The 19,811-nt window shown below is 38.0% G+C and overlaps 1 protein-coding gene across 1 annotated transcript in view; it reads left to right on the top strand.

Annotated features, from left to right (window-relative positions):
* LOC105380436 (nephrin) overlaps positions 1 to 19,811 on the top strand; it is a 124,117-nt gene that overhangs the window by 79,565 nt on the left and 24,741 nt on the right. The window contains exons 4-5 of the mRNA XM_048622030.1: positions 6,462 to 6,670; positions 8,885 to 8,995. Of these exons, the coding sequence (XP_048477987.1) occupies positions 6,462 to 6,670; positions 8,885 to 8,995 (320 nt within the window). The remainder of the gene's footprint in view (positions 1 to 6,461; positions 6,671 to 8,884; positions 8,996 to 19,811) is intronic.

The raw sequence follows: 19,811 nt of genomic DNA, 5'->3' as shown, positions 1-19,811 counted from the left end.
GCCAGGATACGTCAAACGTACTATAATAATAATGATATTATGTGGGGACATCTCACACGCAGCCATCCGACTTAGATAGATACATAATTATTAATACCCAACACCAGAGTACAAATATCTATCTTTATACAAATATCTGCTCCAGCCGGGGATCGAACCGGCGGCGGCGACCTTCGGCATAGCAGCCTGGGTCACTAACCACTACACTATTCGAATTCGGTCGTCAAATCGTCAATAAGGAACAAGAGTGATACCCCTTTTTTGTTGACACCGGTCTCAACTTCTACATCGCTACACAGTAACCGTCTTCCGCGCACGTCTGCCTAAATTATTATTTATGGTTCGTCTGAGGAACGAAGCCTTCAAGGCTGATTATAATTACCGACATAAATTTTCATGAGTTCCAAAATTAGGTCTTTTTCTTTGGAGTTCCAAGAAGGCGCCAATTTCGGATGGCTTTGATGTAGTTAATTGTAATTTGGTGCATTTCTGCTTTGACACACCGCCTTTGTGAACTACTAGGTGTCGCCGCGGAGACAATTAATTTCATGCTGGGCTGATACAGGGTGCTCGTAATATGGTGTGGTGGAGTCAGACAGCAATTAGGGGGTGGGGTTAGTTTACTGTACCCCGCTGAGAAGGTAAGCTTTCTGTGGCCCTGACTGTACCTATATTTACTTGTCATTCTAAATAAGTTTTTCTACGCTTCGAAATTTTTAGCTGTACATTTTTCGTGGACTGTGGAGTCTCTCCTTAGAGTATTTTTTGTCCAGGAAGTCGAATTTAGACGATACACAATTTGATTTACGAATTTCACGATATAATTTTTCAAAACACTGTATTTTCAAACAAATATGGTTTTGTAATTCCATAGGCTTATAATTGTATACATACATAATATACATATATCCTCATAATTGTTTCGATAACAAACATAATAATATGCGCCCCGCATATTGGTTTTGTGGGGTAAATATTATTATAATGTGAAAAACTGAAAGTAATTGTTTAATGAGTAAATAAATATTTAATTGTATTTGAAAAACCTTACATCCGGCTATAGCAAAGTCCTTTTTAAGTAGTACTTATCTATTATATGATAAATTGTCTTTCGCTTAGTCAGAGTTGGTCCCATTATAAATGTTGCTCATTGCTCATTGTCATGGGTAGATCTAGATACGTGCCAACGGGAATGTCACTGATAAAAATCCACAAGGTCTAAACTCCTTTTCTTGGACATTTCCCACCACGCTGGTCCACTGCGGTTTGGTGGGCGCTTACACGAAACACCACCGCTCTAGAGAGCATGTCATTAACACCCTGTATAGTACTAGTAATGCACACCCTGGGTAAATATCGTGCAACAAACCTATTTGTCGGTCACACTCATTCGAGAAGTTTCACACTTGCTCGTAATTAGAGACGTCACGCGATTTTAACACAATATTCTGAGTTCTTTGTTCCCGTCCCGCTAGTCTCGGCTAGGGGAAAGGGGCACTAGGGATGGGACATTATGACGGATATTTTATTCTTATGACATAGTATAGCCATTCTCGTGTTAAATTATATATTTGAATCATATCCCAATATTGAAATAATGTATGTGTCCAACGTGCTATCAAGTGAAAAACACTTACATTTTGGATATCTAGAAGAAATAAATATTTGCCTAAGTATAATTAGTAAACATTTAGCTCACTTTCATAACCTACTGGCATATAAGTAGGTAAGTACCCAAGTAACATTTCATTCGAGCTTAGGTTGTAAGAAATGCCTTTAGGTTTTATAAGGGTTGTGAAAAGGTTAATGCTTTGCTATCTCGTCATATTGAGTACTTGAGAATGATTACTAAGTCCTAAAACTAATTGTTTATTAATACAACCTTGTAGCTGCTGATAAGAGTTTATATTAACGTTATTTTAACATGTATTTCAGGAGTATATAGTTCTAGGATCTTATAGTTGTCGTAGACTCCTGATTTACTTCTAGAAAAGCTAGCATTAATGCTAAAGTGAGAGCTTAAGGTTAAATTTTTAACCTTGATACAACCATAAAGTTATGGAATATTTAAATTACTTATAAGTATTTTTTAAAACCTATCTTAAACCTTTAGGTTGATAAGAGTTGTCTAGGCAAACAAATTAGGACTACTTGGTGAAAATCAAAAGCATTAAGCACTGGCTATGAGCTAAAGGCATGATTTAAGTCCTACAAGAATATTTTAAAGCTTTAGAGGCATCCTCAAAATATGTTTAATGCTTTTTAGTAATTTCCTAACGGCCGCCATATTTTTTCACTGAAATAAAAAAAAACTTACCAAAAAGCTACATTTTAATTAATAAGGGAAAATTCAGTAGCGTTTCCTATACTATTCCAAATATATGTTTTTTTATATAGACAGTACTTTTATTTCTAATATAAATTTAGGTACACCAAACATAAAATTTTATCTTTTTTTTTTAATTAAAATATCTTCAAATTTATCATTTACAAAAGGCCCGTCACTTATACAGAACTATTATCCGAAAGTATCACAATAAAGTGCTAGTCGCACAAGGTTTTCATATTTCCTGACTTCAGCCTAACTACTTACTATATTTTGTATTAATACAACACTTACAAGTTAGCCATTTTGAGTCTTGGAAAGTGTCAGGTAATGGCGCCATTTATTATAATTATTATAAAATCTTACACAGAAACATTTTAAGACCCGAGAGTCCTGGGAAGGCATTACAAATATCCATCAAATATGTTTCAAGTTATAGAAGAGTTACATCCAGAACTAATTTAGAACTTAAAAGCTGTCTTCCAAGGTTATGTTAACGTTAAATTAAGGTTGTGAAGGTTTTATTTAGGTTCTGTGTAAGTTGTTCAAAAGGTTCTGGGTTTGAGCTATAGGTTTTGCTGTAGCTCTCAGAAAGGTTCTAAAACGTGGGCCCTTTTTGCACTCAGGAGGTTAATATAAGGTTAATATAAGGTTATCGAGCCTTCTAAGTCTCATGAGTTGATTTCCATACAAAGGTTCTAGAACCTTTTCAAAACCTTTTTAAAACCAAAAACCGGCCAAGTGCGAGTCGGGCTCGCGCACAAAGGGTTCCGTAGTAAGCACAATAACTTAACCAAAATTACAGTTAAATCAACCTATCTCAAAAACTATAAGAGATACTTTGATCAAACCAAAAATCGTTGAAAGAGTTAATTAGCATGCATCACCTCTATTTTTTTTAGAATTTTATACCCCGTAGTTATAAAAATAGAGGGGGGGGGACATACTTTTTACGACTTTGAGAGCTGATATCTCAAAAACCGTTCACTTTAAGAAAAATGTTTTTTAGAAAACTTTATATCATTTTAAAAGACCTTTCCATTGATACCCCACACGGGTATGTACATCGAAAAAAAAAAATTCATCCCTCAGTTACATGTATGGGGGGCCCCACCCCCAATTCTTTTTTTTACTATTTAGTGTCATATTTTTGTAGCGGTTCATACAACACATATTCCCATCAAATTTCATCACTGTAGTACTTATAGTTTCCGAGTAAATCGGCTGTGACAGACGGACAGACGGACAGACGGACAGACGGACATGACGAAACTATAAGGGTTCCGTTTTTGCCATTTTGGCTACGGAACCCTAAAAATGTTACTTGGGTAGTTACAGTGTAAAATCGAAACTCCCTACGTTCATCGGTTTTTAAGTCGGTAGTCTTGAAAGTCTAAGAGCCCGTCTTGTATACGCGTCAGTTAAATTAACCTAAATATTAAAATTGGTTTCAGTATTTTCTTTCACACTGATAAAATTACATTCTGTATATTATACTATACATACCTTTACTTTTCGTTATTGGGCAAATTAACAACATACACTGCACATCACTAAAATTCAGAGACACTTCAGAATACTTTCGTTCTTTGTCGTGAAAAAGTTACAGGGTGCTAAAACGCTGGCAGCGGCGGCGCCGTTTTGAGGAAACTTTAGCCAAAGTAGTTTTTACCGTAATTTTCTTTTCTATGGTTGAAAGTTATGTAATGGTTTTAAACACGACTACTTAGGGCTGGCTTTGTATATTTAACAATGTTGAAGTATCATGCTACCATTAAATAAATTAAATAAATGAAAGAAAATACTTCAGTGTACCTATATATATCTATATATATATATATCTATATATATATATATATATATATTTAACTGATGGATTGCCTGAAAACGATGAAAAAAAAGTGATGGATTGGTTGAAAAAGATGAATAAAGTTGCCAATTCTAGTCGTAGAACGTAGAAATGAAGTTCAGATTGACCCTCCGAGTCACCCCCTTTTGGCTTAGTATTTCAATTTATCTTTAACTTTTGCTTTATATTTTACGAGCCTTAAGATCAAACTGTTGGCGTTGGGGTGGCACCGTGGCATACATTATCAATTTTGCTGACTATAGGTACATGGTGTTTCTAAAATGCTTACTATTTTCATCAAAAATTAAAAAACCGACTTCAAAAAACCACTAAAATGTAAGAAATAATTTAAGGTTTACACAAATTCTACTCGTATGAGACAGTACAAATATACCTAAGCAGGAACTGTTCTTTTTTTATGTTGGTGCGGTGACAAAGTAATCTGAAGAAATATGGCACCAACTTCAAAAAAGAACAGTTCCTGCTTAGGTATATTTGTACTGTCTCATACGAGTAGAATTTGTGTAAACCTTAAATTATTTCTTACATTTTAGTGGTTTTTTGAAGTCGGTTTTTTAATTTTTTTAATTATTATTTTATTTAATAGTTTTTAGTTTATTTGTAATAATTTTCAATCAAAAGTAAGGTGCAAATGATACCAAAATGTCCTACTAATCAATACGAATCATTCAAGCCTAAACACGAAGTAGTTGCTATATACCGTTGAGGAGTTCCCCTGACTGCCTTCCGTCTCCATCATCAGATCAGCTCAAGGTCATCATCATATTTTTTTGTTATAAGAACTATATTTACGTTCTTAATTTCATTAGAATCGGTTAATATGTGCCCAAAATTGAAATTCATACCCTGTTTTTACCCCTTTACCCACCCTTGGGGGTGAGATAAAATTCTGAAAAAAAAATGGGACCACCTGGAAGCTCAACCCAATACAACAAAAAAAGAATTTTCAAAATCGGTTCATAAACGGCGGAGTAATCGGTGAACATACATAAAAAAAAAAAAAAAAAAAAAAAAAAAAAGATCCCGACGAATTGAGAACCTCCTCCTTTTTTTGAAGTCGGTTAAAAAGACGGTCACATAACTAGACCAAATGTGTCTACCAGTTGTTGCTAGGCATCTTAACTTCCTAATTAAACTAACAGTTCCGCAGCTCAAAACAAAACAACATTCGAATTAATTTCACCAACAGTTCCTAATATCCATTCTGCGTTGCGCGACGTTACGTGCATATACGCACTCAGTATGTCCACCGCTACTTCGCCGTCATCTCACTCTTGTGACGGCGCGGCGTGCGGTGGACAAACGCTCTTACGTCACCGAGAACGAGATTATTTCAGACAGTGTAGCACAGGGCGCTAATAAGACGTGACAAAAGTTCTCCGTCGCGATCACTCTTGAGGCTGCGCGATGTGAGTGACGGCGATGCAATACTTTTGTCACGTCTTAAATGCGCCCCGTACTAGCCCTTTGGGCCGAGTTTAATATGACTTGACGGACCAAACGAACGCCAACGAACGGGTTTCGTTGACCTTCGTTGCTGCAATCTGCCCTGTATTATGTATGATAAATATCCTCCGTTGGGCGTTCGTTGGGCCGGTTTGTACGCAGCTTAAGTAAAATGTATGAACCGCCATCTCGGAACCGTCAGCGTCATCACGTTTTCAATGACGTGACGGTGACGGCAGCGGTGGATAAACGCACTAAGATCACGTTTCTTACGCGACGAAGACTTTAAACAGCTAAATACCGACGTAAATTCAGCTCAAAATCAGCTTAAGAAAAGCCGATACTGCACTATTTGTCACGGATGTAAAGGCGCTTTCTCACTGACGGCACCAGTAAGACGCTGGGGGGTTACTCTGGATTTACAAAAACCGAACGAGCGAAGGCTGTCGTGAATACTCGTGAAGTCCGTTGGTTTCATGCAACAATAGCGTTGCGGTTAGCGCTGCTCTTAGTTGGCTCTTAGTTTTTCGTAAGCCAGAGTGACCCCCTGCTGCTCAAAGAACTAGAAAACGGTCCGGTCGAACGAAATCGCTAGGTACCGATAGATTGTTAGTGGTTACATACATACATTTTAGGATATGCAGCGTTCGTTTGTGTGTTTACGGTTTAGGAAATGCAAGTTAGGTTTGTATTCCCTCGCTTCGCTCGCCTATCTACAGGGTTATAACACGATTGCGTCCAAGGGGACACAGCCACACCCACTTTTTATTTTTATTCGCCATCTATGGATCGATTTTGACAATTCTTCTTCCCCCACAGTTTCGACGTCCGCGGGCGCTCGTTCAACAAGGCGCTCCACTGGTCCGACCCACTGGCCTTCGGGCGTCGCGCCTACTTCGTGACCATGTCGCAGCCGTCCTCGCTCACGGTGGAGGCGGTCCAGCTGGACGACGAGGGGCTGTACCGCTGCCGGGTCGACTTCAAGAACTCGCCCACGAGGAACTTCCAAATCCGGCTCGCCGTTGTCGGTGAGTGTTGTGCTGCCGCTGCGTGGGATTGCTATCGACGTAGATATGTTTATCGACGTCGTTTATCGCGATTAGCCATAAAGCAACGCGATATAGCAACGTCTAAATAAAGGCGCGTTCCTTTAGTAACAGCGCCGTATCTATGGCGAATCGCGATATAAAGATAAAGAAAAAAGCGATATAGTGATTTTATCTATGTTAATAACAAAATCATGACGCCGATAAAACAGCGCCGTATTTATGACGAATCGCGATAAAGAAACGTTTTACTAAAAGCGCATTCCTTTAATCACAGCGCTGTATTTCTGACGAATCGCGATATAAAGATAAAGATAAACGCGATATAGTGATTTTATCTACGTTGATAACGAACCCATGACGTCGATAATACAGCACCACATTTATGTCAAATCGCGATAAAGCCACGTTTATTTATATCGATAACAAACCCATGACGTCGATAAAACAGCGCCGTATCTATGACGAATCGCGATAAAGCAACATTTTACTAAAAAAGCGTTCCATTTATCACAGCGTTGTATTTATGAAAAATCGCGATAAAACGTCGTTTATCTATATCGACAACTCACCCACGAAGCGGTAGTCCATCTGCCACTGGGCGTGGCTCTTGTGGGGCGGCTTGTACTTCGTGACCATGTCGCAGCCGTCCTCGCTCACGGTGGAGGCGGTCCAGCTGGACGACGAGGGGCTGTACCGCTGCCGGGTCGACTTCAAGAACTCGCCCACGAGGAACTTCCAGATCCGGCTCGCTGTTGTCGGTGAGTGGTCTGGTGCCGCTGCATGGGATTGCTATCGACGTAGATAAACTCGTTAATGTGTTTATGGCGAATCCCGATATAGTGACGTCTAACTAAATCGCGTTCCTTCAGTAACAGCGCGTTATTTATGAAGAATCGCGATAAGGCAAGGTTTTACTAAAAGCGTGCCTCCATGTATTTCTGACGAATCGCGATATAGTGACGTCTTAATAAAGGCGCGTTCCTTCAGTAACAGCACCGTATTTATGTCGAATCGCGATAAAGCACCGTTTTACTAAAAGCGCTTTCCTCCAATCACAGCGCCGTATTTATGATAAAACGCGATAAAGCGTCGTTTATCTTTATCGATAACGAACGCATGAAGCGGCGGTTGGACGACGAGGGGCTGTACCGCTTCAAGAACTCGCCAAACAAGGGACTTCTAGATCCGGCTCACTGTCGTTGGTGAGTCTTCGGCAGGACAGACCGAACGGCCATGGAAACCGTCGCATCCGATGTAGTCTGCGGTGGCCAGTCGTGCTATTTTACAAAGCTAATCGTCAAAACTCGATTCTGAATACGAAATGAGTTTTCAAATTGGCATTCTGTAATTTCCGTAGACACATCGAATGCACACTAGCGACATCCTTACAAGGTTGGAAGTGAGTAGAACAGATTTCAACAACAAAGGATGCCGCATCTGCAGGCGTAATGCGATCCTGCCTGGCCTGTTATATCACAGACCTTTATAGACTGAACAAGCCCTTAGCGTTTGGTGAAATTCCGCCTAGGTTTAGTCACCGTGATGAAAGGATTGGTCTGACGAAGCCTGAAGCTTCAATCGCTGACTGCCCAGGGTTCGGCGGAGGTATACAATGTAAAGATAAAAGCTCTTTATTCGGTGTCCAGCACCACACACAAAATAATAATAATACACAAAAAAAAAACAATATTAAATTTAAAAGTAAAGTTGATACATCACTCGGAGAGGCTCCCATCGTGCACCAGTTGATTAAGTGCTTGGGGTGGACACTTCTGACTCTTAGCTGACTGTACCTTGTAATGTAGCAGCACAGCTGGAGAGTCTGGAAAACCCGGAAATGACCCTAGGGTGAGCTGACCCCTCTGTGCCTTACCCGAGATTGGGAATAGAATAGAATAGAATAGAATACAACTTTATTGAACACTACATAAATCAGACATACAAAAACATACTTATAGACTAGAACCAATGTACAATAGGCGGCCTTATCGCTGAGAGGCTATCTTACAGGCAACCATATACAGGGCGTTGCAAAACGGGTATACTAAGCCGAAACCTACATGTGCAGCATGTTAGGCTTAGTATACCCTTTTTGCAACACCCTGTATACCTATGATGTGTCCTTATATTTTTTTTGTGTTTTATGAATAAATTATAGTATTTTAGTGTATTTGTATTGTATTCCCCCCCCAGTGCCCCCCCACCAGCTGCTGCTGTACGACGAGGCGGGGCGCGACGTGGCGGGCGTGGTCGGCCCTCTGGAGGAAGGCAGCAACTTCACGCTGCTCTGTGAGCTGAGAGGAGGTAAGTGACTTATCTATTTTGTTTATAAACGCTTTATTGTACACGAACATGTATACATAATAGAAAACAGTAATAAATATACCTATTTTATGTACCAACCTAAAGATTCGATATAGTGATGCTTTATTATTAATCTGAAAATTAATCGGATGCACAAGTTCTGGAGACTTTAGAGTTTGTTGAGTAGCTCTTCAGTGAGGTCAAGATAGCATAATTATGTCATCTTCTTGAAAATATAGCTTATCCTCCGTTGCGGCGTAACAGATAGGGTTAGTCCCTTCTTGGGGACGTAGGTTCAAATCCTGGCAAGTGTATTTCAATTATGAAATTTAACAACAACATGTTTGTGCTCTTACGGTGAAGAAAAAGATCATGAGGAAATCTGCACATCTACACTCTAGATGACATTTTTCTACTCTTCTACCCTAAGTGCCTCGCAACCTATCACGCGTGTGTACAAAATGTAACAGCGTTTAAACCAACAATAGTCACAAATTCAATAAACTAAACTTCCTCCATGAAACCTCAACGCCACCAAACAGCCAATATAACCTAATTACACAAACTATTTCCTCCATAACCCATTCCGCTCACAACAAAAACTTATGAGCGAAGTAGCAGATTCTAACAATGGACCTATAATACGTTTTTGCTTCGCCCACTTACTTTATACGAAGTTTCCACGAAGCAATGTTTTCACGAACCGAAATATCATATCAGTCACGTCAGCCGGCCGGTGTGATTCCCATCTGACTTGGGCTCTGACCCTGGCGGAATTAAATATTCATTGCAACCCCTTCAGTGTGCCGGTTGTCTGGTTGTTTTCTATAATGAGGTAAGGTATGGCGGAAATAATTGTTTAATGAAATAATATTTTCGCTCAATTGGATCTTATTTGTATTTCTTGCGGTTTGTTTATTGACGTGGTTCTATGATTTGTACAGGGTGTTGCAAAAAGGGGAGAGTAAGCCGACACGGGATGACTCAGGGGCTATTCTAAACAACTTTGGTTCTACAACATTTGAAAATTGTAAAAAAAAAATGATTGCTTCTCGATATAAACTTTGTTGGTGACGCAACTTTTTAGTATGTTACTTTTTACTTTGACTGTACCACATTTGCAAATAATTTATTTAAAAAAAATATTTTTTGCATAATATAAGGTACGTATGCATCTAATCTCTTAAAAATATCTAGATATGATGTGTAGCTTGCTACTATGATTCATATTTGGCACAACATTTTCATAATCCCTTGAGTGAAATCTCACCGCTCTCTGTTGCCCGCATCATAAGAAACGTGCCTTCCGCATCATTGATTTATCTTCACACTCTCCATAAAATGTTTAACAATATTTACTCTCGTGCCTCACTTTTTACTATGGTATACATGTGTAATATGTCTATGGTACAGTATAAGGCAGAGAAATCTGACCCCTCTCAGAAGCATTGTTACTAAGAGAGGGGGGTCACTCTGCACATGACCGTACATGTGGTTGTTAGCAGTAAACGAAACTAACACTTTCTTACTGTCGTAAGTAGGATGTAAGTTTAGGTATATATACTCATGTGAGAAAATGGGCCTTAATCTGGCCATGTAGCACGGGGCGCTAATAAGACGTGACAAAAGTTCTCCGTCGCGCTTGCTCTTGAGGCTGTGCGAAGTGAGTGAGCGCGATGCAAAACTTTTGTCACGTCTTAAATGCGTCCCGTACTAGCCCTTCTGAGATGACTGATTAATGTAATGATAAAACAAAAAAAAACACTCACACCTTGTACTAATGTACTTCCTTGCGGGGTAGGCAGAGGTGCATTGCTGCACCCACTTTTCACCAGTGTAATGGGAAAGAGGTTGAAGAGATCGCGTTTAGGCGATAAGTCCGCCCTTGTATACTAGGTAGTTAAGTTTATTTCTCTTCATCTTTTATTGTAACTAAGTATGTATTTTGTATACAATAAAGTGTTAAAATAAATAAATAATGTAGGTAATTGTAATGATACCTACCTTTATTTGCAAACTGGTCTAAAACTGAATAGGTATGTTGGCGTATGATGCCAATCTTTTTTTACTAACGAAATGGGTTGGTATAACCAGGTATAACCTTTAACTGCATAGCGATATATTTTGAAATTTGTGTAGGTCAGAAGAAAATCTGCTTTGTGTTCCAAGCTAACGTAGGTATCCATGACGTAATTATAAACTTAAGTAAGTACAGCAGTATTTTGTTACTTACCTTGAAATTTCAAGTTAGAAAGCAAAACTGACGCAAAGTCTGCAACGTTCAGGGAAGATGGAAATACACTACGACATCGCTTATTGTATTAAGAATATTAATCTGTGGTTTTTACCAAAACCTGTGTACGATTAAAATTTGCGATATTATGTTCTACACCTATAACCAAATAGTCTAAGATTCAAACAAAATAATATATGTTTATAAATAGTGAGTACAGCCGAAAACAGATGATATGCTTACAACTGCCTGCATCGCGCAAATAAATCATAAAGAGCTGCAATTACACATCGTTCTTGTTATTTTTTTCAAATGTGAATTTAATTTCAACTTTAATTATTTTTGACGATGCCATATTATGAGGCACATTTAAGAATAAAATATACCTACGTCACATTGATAGACTTCACTTTGCCAATTAAGCCACACCCAAAAGACCAAGTTTGTAATAGGGAATATGCGTAATTTTTTTTAATACTTTTATTGGATAGTTTTACATCACTTTATTATAGTAAAAAAAAATTCAACGCCAAAATAAGTAATTTAAGGTATTTTAAAGAAAGTTAAAAAATTACAACCATCACGACCACTTTGAAATTCCCGTCAGGATGGCGGGCTGTCGTGACGTCATAATCGTTTAATTTCACGGCTCAGAATAATGAGTCCCGTCAGTCGGCATAGATTTTTTACCTAATCAAGTAATCACAGAGTTCTTTTGTATTTTCAACAAACCAATGTTGTCATGGTAACAAACGAAAAAGGAAGTGTATAAAGTGTGATCAGTGGCTGTTTTGTAATGGTAATAAAGTGTGACCAGTGGCTGTTATGTAATGGGAGCTCGTAAATAGCTGCTAGTAGCTCTTTTGAAATGGGAGCGCGCAAACCAGAGGACCTTTGTACACAATATTACGCTATTATGGCAATATGAATATAAAGTAATATTTGTATTGTATGTAAGTACTTACTGTAACTTTGGTTCTCAGTAAGAGAGACTAGGGTTAGTGGGTCATTCTATTCTATTATCTGTGGGGATGCAAGAACCTGCACCTGGCTCTCTTGAATGGAACCATTGTGCATATCTCAAAGGTCTAAACCCCCTTATCTAAACTATCGAATAAGAGTATAAAAATATATGCATATTCCCTAATATTTGGGCACACGGCTCTCGACTTTTCAATAGTCTTTGCTGTCCTTTTCCAAAGCTGGCCACAGTTTACTCGTTCATACTGCGTAATAAATTTAATGTGTCCAGTTCTTCTGATTACGAGAATTCTTCCATAACTTAATTTAGAAAAAAATAACAACTTTTGAAATATACTAACGACTGCCATTATAACCTAAAAGTAGAAAGAGCAACTTGTGTCATGTTCATGTTATAATACTTACAATACAAATTTAATTTTATTGTGTTGCAATATGGAGCATATTTGAGTGGCTCGTTGACTAGCGAATGGCTGTTTACGCCTCATTACAATAGAACAACTAGTGGCAGCCCATACACTACCAAAAAAAAATATATAAAAAGTCCTAAACTTTGCAAACAAACGAGCATATCAAACAAGAAGTGGAGAGGTTATAGGAGGCTAGGATCTACTCGTATTGGAAGAATTTTTATGTGATCCATCGTATCTGATCACAACGAGCATCACAAATACTCGGTGACATTAACATTTCTTTGTTTACACTTGACATTTATTTAACTATACGCAAACGCAAAGAAGTTATTATTCTGAGATTGATATATAAAGAATTATGACGTCACATCCGCCCTAAGAAAATGGGTGACGTTTCACGGAAGTTAGAATTTACCGAAGTTTTTTTGTACTTTTCAACTTCATTTACTTGCTCAAAAATAAATTATAATAAAAAATAATGATGGAGTCGTAGTTAAGAAACAAGAAAGTTTATTATAAATAATATTTGACCTTTATTTGAACCACTTGCATATTCCCTATTGTAATATTATTGTGAATGATCAGCGCTGTAAATACTTTTGAACTGAGATTTAAAAATTTTAATATAAACCTGTGTTTGAAATCCATGTCTCCTTATAATATAAACCTTGTGTTATTCAAACCTTCTTTCATCCATCTTTACATCAGCTTCAGTAAGACACTTGAAAAGTACCTACTGCAACATTTTTGAAGTAAATTTTAATATTATGGAATATTATGAATTATCGAATCAAATTTCGTTACTGATAAATCAATTAAGTATCTCTTTTAGCACCAATTACATAATTCTACTAAAATTTCATGAAGAAAATGCACTTAATCACTCTAGATACATAATAGTTTTCTAACGCTCGGGAATACGACCGTTGCCGAACAATGACGAAGATTCCTATTCCCATTGTCAATTTTGGGGAACTGTACATATATAGATAGATACTAAATATAAATATCCAAGACCCGAAACTAAATATAAATATCAACATCCAAGACCCGAGTACAAATATCTGTCTTTAAACAAATATCTGCCCCAGCCGGGAATCGAACCCGGGACCTTCGGCTCAGTAGTCAGGGTCACTAACAACTACGCCATTCGTCATCTATTAAATTTATATAATGAGTCGATAGCTGGATAAAAACAAAAGCGTACAATTGTATGCACCTACCCTACACCTTCATTTACAAAATAGCCCGCACACTTAAATGTCTACTCAACAAGAAAGCTTTTCAGTTTGTTACTGAAAATAAAATAAAAAAAACATCAAAAGCAGCATACCACAAAAGACTACACTCAAAACATTCCACATTGAACACAAGCTTGACTAAAGAAATATGCACCGATAATGCAACAGCTTTTACAAGTACGAAAATAATAAAACAGGGCCAAGCATTCAGGTCGTACGGGCAACAATCCGTTGCTGAACAAAGCGAGCTTTCGGTGCACTCTTGCGAAAAATAACTAAAATCTGAAAACGCGAGCCTTCTAATGTGAGGCGAGTTTTTCAGTAAGCCGCTTACTGGTTTAGGATTACCGGGTACTCGAACGTTTCTTATGTCTGGCACAATTATTTTGTTTCTTCTTGAACATATTATACATTAATAGAACTCAAGTAACCGAAATAGCTCTGGAAACCGAAATGTCTGTGGGCCGCCCATATGTGCCGAAGAACTAACTTTCGGCAAGATGACTGATATAATAATTGAGAGGAGACCACGAACAGGCAAGCTTGGCGTGGGAGGCCCTCTAGCCCTGTAGCTAGAAGCAACTGGATGTGTAAGGCTGTAGAAAGAGTGTGGTGGCGCTCCTTGGGAGAGGCCTATGTCCAGTGTACAGTTACGAGCTGATGATGATGTATTACATATATGTTTTTAAGCCCAAGGACTTGTTACAAGTTTGATGCATCGCGATCCAAGGTAGGGAAGACCTGACAAGACATAAATAACCACAAAATCACATTACATACCGAATCAGATAGTCCCTACATTAGCCTTCTTATCACGCTAAATTCATTTAATAATAATTCCCTTACGTAACTCAGGGCCTACAGTGGACCTTTTGCAATTTACTGAGAACACGTACATATAGATAAAAAGTAAGGGACCCAAAGTAATAACAAATGAGGTGTTTAAAAAAGTATATACCTACGTATATTTACTGTAAGGAAATGACATTTACGTGCCGAGGACGACTAAGTACAGTGCGTTCATTATCACTTGACATTGTAAGGATCTTGCACCCTCAGTAATATAGGGGCACAACTCAATATTTGGAAGTTTCGGGTTTTGGCGATCAAAGTTTTAGAACTGGTGATTTTATGCCCGTTTATCACAAAAACTACTTCGTTTTTATTTTTGAGGTAATACCCAACTAAAGGTAAATATAACATAAGGACTTAACCATATGGAGTTAAGTAGGTAGTTTTTGTTTTCACGATTTCATAGTGGGTGAAAGTTACTCGAAATATTCGAGATTCATAACGGCCTTTAAAAAAAATACATACAGACGAATTGAGAACCTCCTCCTTTTTTCGACGTCGGTTAAAACCGCAAGAGCCACTGACCGGACTGTAAGACATTGGAAAATGTTGTGAAAATGTTAGCAACGTCAACACTTCCAGTATTTTCTTCGCGAAATGAGTTTTTAAAAGTTTGATTTCTATTCTGTTATTGTCGCCAAGTAAATTTTGGTTTGTGAGTTGTTTAAAAGTTCACTAACGAATATTGACATGGCCGTAAAGTTTCATCAGAAAAGCCACTTGTTTTGGAAACAGTTTTTTTTGTTTGAAGTTATTAGGTACTGTTTTTACATTAGCCCGAAAAACAGTGGTAGGTAGATGTATATCTTATTCTGTATTTGTATGCATACGACGAGTTTATTGTGTCAACCATAATAACACTGATAAAATTTAGCCCTGTTCATTCAATTCAATAACCAGCCATTTTAGCTTTACCAAAATCTTCAACTTAGCTACCCGGAGGCAAGTTAGTAATATAACAGATCCCGTGATTCTCGAGTGATCAGCTTTGCGGGTATGTTAGCAACTAACTACCTGCCTGTCAGTGCCTAACTAGATTGAGCCGAGCTGTAACTTGGCTAGTGATTATACAAACTGACTAGCGAGGTGATTGAAGGCGTGATTTCCCCCGAGAGCGATATATCACGGATGTGGCTTGTTGCTAATAACAATAAGAGTGGAATTGCAGAAACACAAGTGTTGGTCGAGATTCATTGCGTCTTACTTAATTCTTTTTGGTTTATTATTCGGACTTCTGTTTGAGCGTTTTCTTTACGAAAATGTAGGCCTAATTTAGTTTACTACTTAATGCCTATATTATTAGCACCTAGTTGTAGTGGGTGACCTAGCAGATATGATATCAGTCCGCCTTCACAATAAGGAAAATAATAATACGCCGGAATTCTAGAATGTAAGTTACTTAAGTTACATAAGAGGCTGGCTAGGGGTGGTGACGACTTGCAAAATATGTCGCCGCGTTGTTCTATGATGTATCTGGTAAAGAATGGATTCGGAAGATCGCATCCAGTGACGTGCAAAGTGGACTTCTGTAGGGGGAGAGGCCTACATCCAGCAGTAGACTGCTATAGGCTGAAGAAGGTTGTAGGCTGCTGCAAGGTCAATCTTTGCAATTGGGCTGTTGTACCAACCTATGCGACTGTGGTACCGACCCCCAGACTATGGAGCATTTACTCTCCTGTCACCTGTGCCCTTTCACCTGCACTCGGGAAGACTTACTTCAGGCCAACCAGAATGCTATCAAAGTAGCTTCTTTTTGGTCTGGACAAATTTAATTCGAAGAAGAAGAAGAAAACGATAATAAGAACAAGCCCGCTACCCGCTCCGCTTATAACTCAGCCCTACAGACAGGAAGGAAACAAATGGCGGGTCGGAAGCACGCCCAGATTGAGCATTTCTTCTCAAACTCGCTACAAGTGATGTATAAATACAGAAATAGCCCGGCCCACCTGCGGGCCTATTCTTGTGGGTAAAACTATACTTACAGGATACTGCTAAATTAGTAAAGTAAGCTAAAAGGGTCTGAGTGAGGAGGTCATTTGTTCGATGACTATGGAAAATTTGCAAAAAAATAACATTTGTTTTTTATACAAAAATTGTTCACATATTTTTTTATTACTCTCATTGTTTTTTTTCCAGGAATTAACGTAGTATTAAACATAGAAGTTGTTCAGAATATAGAATATTTTTTTCAGGGAAGTCCAAAAGTCATACTAGCTAAAATGGTTCAGAATTATGACCTAAGTTACGCCCTTTATTTCACTTTTGCATCCACCTTTTAATTCCGTAACTGACCATTACTGCACATCTACCAAGAACTTGAGATTTATGCACTATATTTTTCTACTGAGCTTCGCTATGCATTTCACAACAAATTTCACTATCAAAGTAAGATTACCATTAGATTAGATGCACTAGCATTCTCAAATCAAAATCGTTTTAAGGTCGCGCGCTCCTCCAGAATAGTCCCGCAACATGGAATCGTAAGTGATATTGTTTGTGTATTATCTTATACATATTTATGTGACGGTAGTTCAGCCACACATGTGTGCTTTGTTTTCCTTTTATTTCCGTAAACAGGGTGATGTTTGATCAGTGACTGCGCCTAAGGAAGGTCGTTGAACCCGTCAATCTGAAATGCTGATTTTCATTTGCATACAAGTTTGTATACTTATTGAAGCCGTTTTTTAGTCACAAAATGGGGATCAGCTAAGCAGTTGCAAAGATGTGCAATCTACGCAACAAATTCGCACAGAATAATAACTAGTAACTGGCGTTAGCTATACGAGGATAATGCGCTATGAAGATGCCACAAAGTACCTGCGCAAAGTAACGAATTCTATAATCAAGAAAAAGAAACATGTATTTGTCACCAATAAGGAATTACTATTCAAACTTTTTATCCCATAATTCCCACGGGAAACTCTTTAGAGCCCATGCAAAGCTCGCACGGAAAAGCTGCTTAGTTTATAAAACAAAAAACTCTATAAGTAGATATCTATATATTGTATATCTACCGTCAGATCCCGCACGTTCCCATCTTAGCCTAGATCCTTCGGAACGAAAACATTTGCCAGCACCGAGCGAAATCTCCACTATATTTCTTCCATGAAAAATATAAAATGTAAGCTACAGAATAGATTTCGTATTATAAGCTCAGCACCGAGGTAAAAGCTTATTATAAGCTTTTCTGAAACATTCGCCGCTTATAAAAGGTTAAGTGTGTGTAGCTTAGGATGATATAATAATATGGCATAACCTACAATATGCTGAAAAATGCAAGCTCGTATTGTGAGGGGCTTTAGCTATACAGGGTGCTGCAAATATGGTGTAGCAAGCTGGAAGGGGTTGACTCAAAGGGTTGTTATATAAACAACTTCTGTCCTACGACTTTCGGAAACTCGATACGATAGCTGAATAATTTAAATATCGTGGTGATAATCTTGTCCTCTCATTCGAGAGGCCATGGGCTCAAATCAAGCCAATTAATTACTTTAAATTACTTTATAATATAAAAAAATTAAGTACAATTTCAGAAAAACTAAAATTTTTTAGACTTGCGGAAATTTCCTTTTAAGTTCGCATGTAAAAAATAGAAGAAGTGGACTGATTCACTTTGGAGAAGTTTTAAATTTTACAGCAGAGAGTAGCATGGCTGAAGTTTCGAGCACCTAATTAAATAATTAATGAAAATGAAGCACCCTGTTTCTGTAGCGAGGAAATATTTGTTGGTTTTTAAATATTATTTCCCAATAAAAAGACTGGTTTTGGCGTAAGTTTTAAATAATATTTGTTTAGTAAATTACCATAGGGTGCAATGTTTTCATTGGTCGAACGGATGGGTATAAATTGATGACTATTCAATAATATTAATTCATTTATATTTTACCTGTTACCCTTAAGATCAAATTGCAGGGTTGGCACATATTGTTTTATTGACTGATGTTCCATTGTTTACACCAGACCCCTTATTTTTAACGGTTCTCTGAAATATGCGAATAGTATATTTAGCAGATACCTACATACGTACATATTGGAGTCGACCATTAGTAGCGCCGTCAGTCAATACGTCGGTGTTGAGTTTAGTGCAACGTAATTGACGTATTTCCGTGAATCCGCTACTCTACTGCCAATAACCTGTCGGAATACTTTGCATTTTTGTTCTGTTCAATGATTTTTTTTATTCTATGATGATTGTAGCGTCCGGTCGTGGATAAAGCAACAATATACAGTAAGAGGGTGATTTTACAACAGAGATAAGCCTTGCTAAAATGCTATGGATGCGTTTGATATCCACCACTTATATTCATAGCATAGCACTCGTGAGAACGGATTTCTTTCAAGTCTTCGCAGCAAAGCTTCATAGCACATGTCTGGTGGAAAGGCAGCACTAAAAGTGTGATCGGAATCATGCTATCTCGCTCAGGCCATGTAGCACGGGGCGCCATTAAGACGTGACAAGAGTTATCCGTCGCGCTCGCTCTTGAGGCTGCGGGAAGTAAGTGAGCGCGATGCAAAACTTTTGTCACGTCTTAAATGAGCCCCGTACTAGCCCTTCTGGTCGGTCTCTCAATACCGCCCTACTCACACTATTCTATTTTATTCAATTCTTTTCTCTGTGGAAATAGCCCAAGTTTAAATTAGGAAGAGAGTTTTAGTCCTTTAGGATATGCACAAAGATCCCATTCGCATGAGCCAGATACAGGTACTTACACCCTACAACAGAGAATAGAATATGACAACTGATTGAAATATGAATAACATTGCCTTCGTCGCAATAATGACTGATCGATTCACAATTTTAGGCTCAATCACAAACACAAAACGTGACTTAAATTTGACTACACATTTTCCAGTAAATTGATTGCGTTTTAATCCCTTTTAAATTGAACTGAATAGGATATTTCATAACCGTCAGTGTGAATTTTTTAAGGTTTTAAATTGAAATCCTTTCATGACGGATAGCTGGCGTTTTCAATTATTTCCATATGTGAATGGATTATTGTGCACGTGAATCGATTAAGGCATTTTAATTTCGCCCTTTACAATCTGTGAAGGTAATTGCGTGGTTTTATGAAAATCATGTCTGTAAAAGCTGT

The sequence above is a fragment of the Plutella xylostella genome, chromosome 7 (assembly GCF_932276165.1).
Source record: "Plutella xylostella chromosome 7, ilPluXylo3.1, whole genome shotgun sequence".
Taxonomy (NCBI): domain Eukaryota; kingdom Metazoa; phylum Arthropoda; class Insecta; order Lepidoptera; family Plutellidae; genus Plutella; species Plutella xylostella.
This window is presented reverse-complemented; position numbering and strand designations above follow the sequence as displayed.